The sequence below is a fragment of the Gavialis gangeticus genome, unplaced genomic scaffold (assembly GCF_001723915.1).
Source record: "Gavialis gangeticus isolate Ggan-Ray unplaced genomic scaffold, GavGan_comp1, whole genome shotgun sequence".
In the NCBI taxonomy this organism is placed as follows: domain Eukaryota; kingdom Metazoa; phylum Chordata; order Crocodylia; family Gavialidae; genus Gavialis; species Gavialis gangeticus.
Window position 1 is genome coordinate 10,675,126 of NW_017729018.1, and position 3,896 is coordinate 10,679,021.

Genomic DNA, 3,896 nt, shown 5'->3' on the forward strand with positions numbered 1-3,896 from the left:
AAAACCCGAGTTGCAATGAAAAACTAAAATGTCTGGATCTGTTTGTAGGCGTGGCAGTTTCATTTAAAGTGGCAACCAAGGCCAGATGACACATGGAGAAGGAATGCAAGAGGAAGGATTTGCCAGCGAGGAGAGAGCAAACAGACCCGACAGTTTCCATTTCAGCCATCACTACTGAATGTGTTTTCATTTTTTTTAATGTGAGATGGCAACAGAGGTGAATTCTATTACCCATGGTTACCATTACCTGTAACTTGTGGGTTACCATAAGTGTAATTTTTTTAAGCTGCTGCCATATTATATAGCTCAATACAATGTGAACTCATTTGTTTTTGTAATGTGTTGTTCATACCCCATTTAAAGTATGTTTGTTAATGAGGCATTCCATTTTCCATAAATAAAATCAGTTTACAGTTAATTGGTTTACAAGGTCTTTGTGGAATTCTATTTTGACAGTATACTTGAAAATCAAGGTAACTTAAGGATTGCTATTTGTTGAAATAGGCATTACCTCTGTCTCGGGCTGTCAAAATGTTTTACAGCCCCTCCTGCTGGAAGAAACGAACGAAGAGCAGCTGTTTCCTGGTCTAGCATTGTTTTCACAGGTCATTAAGCTGCAGGGCAAGCGTGATTGCTAATCAGGGAACTGGTTGCCTTCAAAGAATTCTCCAGTCTCTTTTGTATTGAACTCTTAATTCATCTCGGATCAGTCCATTTCTAAGTTACCATGGGGCTACCCAGGGCTGTGGCCCTTCTTTCTCACTCATGTCAGTGTGAGTTCCAAGACACAGGGCAAAAAAGTGTCAACTGTTACAGCTCTGGGAGATGAATCATTTGAAACCTGCCAGCACTTATTAATGAATCAGTTATTCCCGTCTTCCCCAAAGGGTCGCTCGTTCACTCCTTTTGTCTTCAGAGAATGTCCCTCAGTTGCCTGAAGAAATTCCCATTGATCCCATTAACCTTTTCTTGTTACTAAATGCAAGCTCTGCAGCCATTTTCGCTGACAGCGATACTTCCTTCCTCAGCAGAGGGTCTTAAAGCACATATGATGAAAAGGCTAAGTGCTAGACCCTGTTGATTCAGTAGGGGATTCTCCCCTAGCCTGTTTTAGACTTGAAGCTGCATTTTTGCATGATTCCGCTAGATGGCTGCATTGGGCTGTGTATGTTCTTCCTTTTCCCTCGCACCCATTTCAAGTAACAGCTGCTCAGGTATCGCTTGGTAGCTCATCCGTGACATTTTAAAGGTGGATCTAACAACCTGCAAGCTTTGACTGAACCTGGTGCATGTAAATGACTTAACTAGTTCATGCTTTCTGCCCTGCCCAATTAGTTGGCACCAAAGACCTTATCTGTAAAGTCTGAGAGTTGTCCCTGCAATATAAGTAAAGGCAATACTTTACATCAGTCTTCTGCTTCATCCTGATCCAATCAAAATAGAACCTAGATGTGCCCATTGATGGTATGGACAGGAGGAAGGGTGATCTCTGGGCATGATGTGTTGCACTTGTTTGGCTAATTGTCATCTAGACTGCATATGGAATAGGGCAAGTATGATCTCACTGAATCACCTTCCTTAGGTGGAAGTGGATTCTAGCCCCAACATTTAATGTTTGAATTAAGCTGAAAAGAGCTGGGAGCGGCTGTCCAGCCAAATGATCTACCAGTTCCATTTTTTTTCCAAGTGATCAAGATGCAATGAAACATCCAACTGTTGTGACCTACAGCAATGTTTCCAAAGACTAATCCCATTTTCCTGTTCTTTGGATCCTTATTTTGGTGGGTGCTGTACAAACAGCCATTTCTTGCCCTGAAATGGCTGTTTGTACAGCACCCACCAAAATAAAGGTCCTTTCTCAACCAAACCACCACCATGCTATAGTCAACTTGCCAAGTACTTCATAAAAGTTTATCCTTGTCTCTGTGTTAAAAGTTTTGCTTACGTTTGCAACAGTGACCCAGGATATTTGCTCACTTCCTTTTCCAGGTGTTGTCCCCCACTTCCCCCCCCCCACACACACACACATGTAATACTGTGCACTGTACCTGTGAAAATTAGGTTCCCTGGATGGATCTCAGGCCAGGCACCTGAATTCAGCCAGTTTGCTTTTGAAAGGCTGGGTCATATCTATTTCAGGTGTGTTCCCAAGTCAAATCTTCAGGTAAAAAACACACGTGAGCTCACTGCAGCTAGTATAATCTGTAGGAGAAAACATGATGGTAAGGTGCAGTTCCTAGCACCTCTGATCTCTTTAACATAAACCCAGCTGAAGCACAGACGACCCGGTGAAAAAGCAAAGTGGTGCTGATTCCCTTCAGAGGAGACAGAGCTGTGCTCTTGATGAACAGACCAAAGCTGGGCGCTTCTGAAAATTGCCAGGATGAGGCAAATTCTGCTGTTGTCAAAATCCATTGGGGTCCTCATTGCTGTGAGGAGAGAGCGAAGCTGACACACGAGTGCTTTGGAAAAATCTCACCCGTCCAAGGCAAGCTGGAAGCAAGTCTGTGCAGGCAGGGTCATGCACGATGGGGTGTCTCCATTCGAACGATGCCCTGGAGTGAAGAATCCTATCAGTTGCCGCACCCTGGCTGGGACGCATCTCCTACTGCACTATGCTCACGTTTTGGGGCTTTTGCTTGGCTGTACACAGTGTCATCGTCGTCATTGTTGTCCCCGTCGTCACCAGCCTAGGTAGGAATATCGCTTGCTCCTTGTCTGATGCCAGCTAACTGCAACGTAGTCGATGAAAGCAGGGAGGCGTGACTGCCGTTTCCTTTCAGCAGAAAGCTTGCTAGTATCCGCGCTGCTTGCAAAGGAAGTGGGCCAGGCCGCAACCGGGCAGCTTCACTGAGTCACGTTGGCACTGTGGGCAAAGAGGAAAAGTGGCCTGCAAAAGTCACTGGCTTGGGTGCAGTCTGGGGCAGATATCAATCCAGGGTAGTCCCCTTAGAGTCAGTGGTGTGGGACCACTGCAAACCTTGTCAGGAGAACTGGGCTCCTTTGTTTCTGTTGGTCACTAGGCAGAACTTTGGAGCCCAGTCCTGGGGATTTTGGTGTCTTCCCCAGCATGGCCTGCCTTGAGTGTTTGTTAAGGGGGAATGACCGGAGTCTAGTCTTTGGCCAGGTCCAGAGTTTGCATAAACTGGGGACTGTGCTGCTTTTGGGCAGCTGTCCAGGCCCCTGCTCTTTGGGATTGGATCCTTGCTCAGCTCAGATTCCCCAAAGGTACTGAGGTGCCCAACTGTGATGGACATCCCACAAGATTAGAAACTAGGTGCTTGAAGACCAGTGAGGATCAGGATTATAATCTCCCTGCCTCAGTTTGCCTAACTGTCCTACTGCACAGATGCATTCTGGGAACAAATGCATTTAACTCTCCATTCTGCCCAGACCCGTGAAGGGGGCAGAAGGGCAGGCCTGTCTTCATGGGGCATCTGACGAAGTCCGTTATACCAAAAGCCCTTTCCCCCTCCTTCCATAGTGTGCTTAATGGTAGATAATTTAGAGTGAGATTGCAGGTCCCTGCAGGCACTGGGATGGCTGGGTCCGGGGGCATGTTGAGATCTTTGAACAGTGTTTGTAGGCAGTCTGAATTATAAGGGAAGGGTCACAGGAACCAAGTGCTGAAGCAGTAACTTTGGGCAAGGCCACGGCAGCCTTTGTGCAGGGAAATAGTTTTGCTTGTCCGAGGATGCTAGCTGGGGTCCTTCATGTAGAGCAAGTAAGTCTGGGCTGATCCAGGAAAAGCCAGGTTTTTTCTGGGAGTGGGAAGCTTTTTTAAACCATAACCTCCAACCCTACCTGGCTCAGGGAGAGAGACAAATCGCCTTCAGTCTCGCAATCGCTGCCAAAATGAAGGAAAGCCATCGATGCCAGCCCTGCATTATAAACAA

At 46.4% G+C, this 3,896-nt stretch overlaps 2 protein-coding genes across 6 annotated transcripts in view; both read left to right on the forward strand.

Moving 5' to 3' along the window:
• LOC109294892 (scaffold attachment factor B1-like) overlaps nucleotides 1-424 on the forward strand; it is a 30,139-nt gene extending 29,715 nt beyond the window's left edge. For all 5 annotated transcript variants that reach the window (XM_019513460.1, XM_019513463.1, XM_019513467.1 and 2 more), the window contains one exon: nucleotides 49-424. In XM_019513460.1, coding sequence (XP_019369005.1) covers nucleotides 49-67 — 19 coding nt within the window. In that variant the 3' untranslated portion in view covers nucleotides 68-424. The remainder of the gene's footprint in view (nucleotides 1-48) is intronic.
• A 2,144-nt stretch (nucleotides 425-2,568) lies between these two features.
• Nucleotides 2,569-3,896, forward strand: part of LOC109294695 (disintegrin and metalloproteinase domain-containing protein 10-like) — a 9,134-nt gene continuing 7,806 nt past the window's right edge. Inside the window, exon 1 of the mRNA XM_019513144.1 lies at nucleotides 2,569-2,694. Within this exon, the coding sequence (XP_019368689.1) occupies nucleotides 2,616-2,694 (79 nt within the window). The 5' untranslated portion in view covers nucleotides 2,569-2,615. The remainder of the gene's footprint in view (nucleotides 2,695-3,896) is intronic.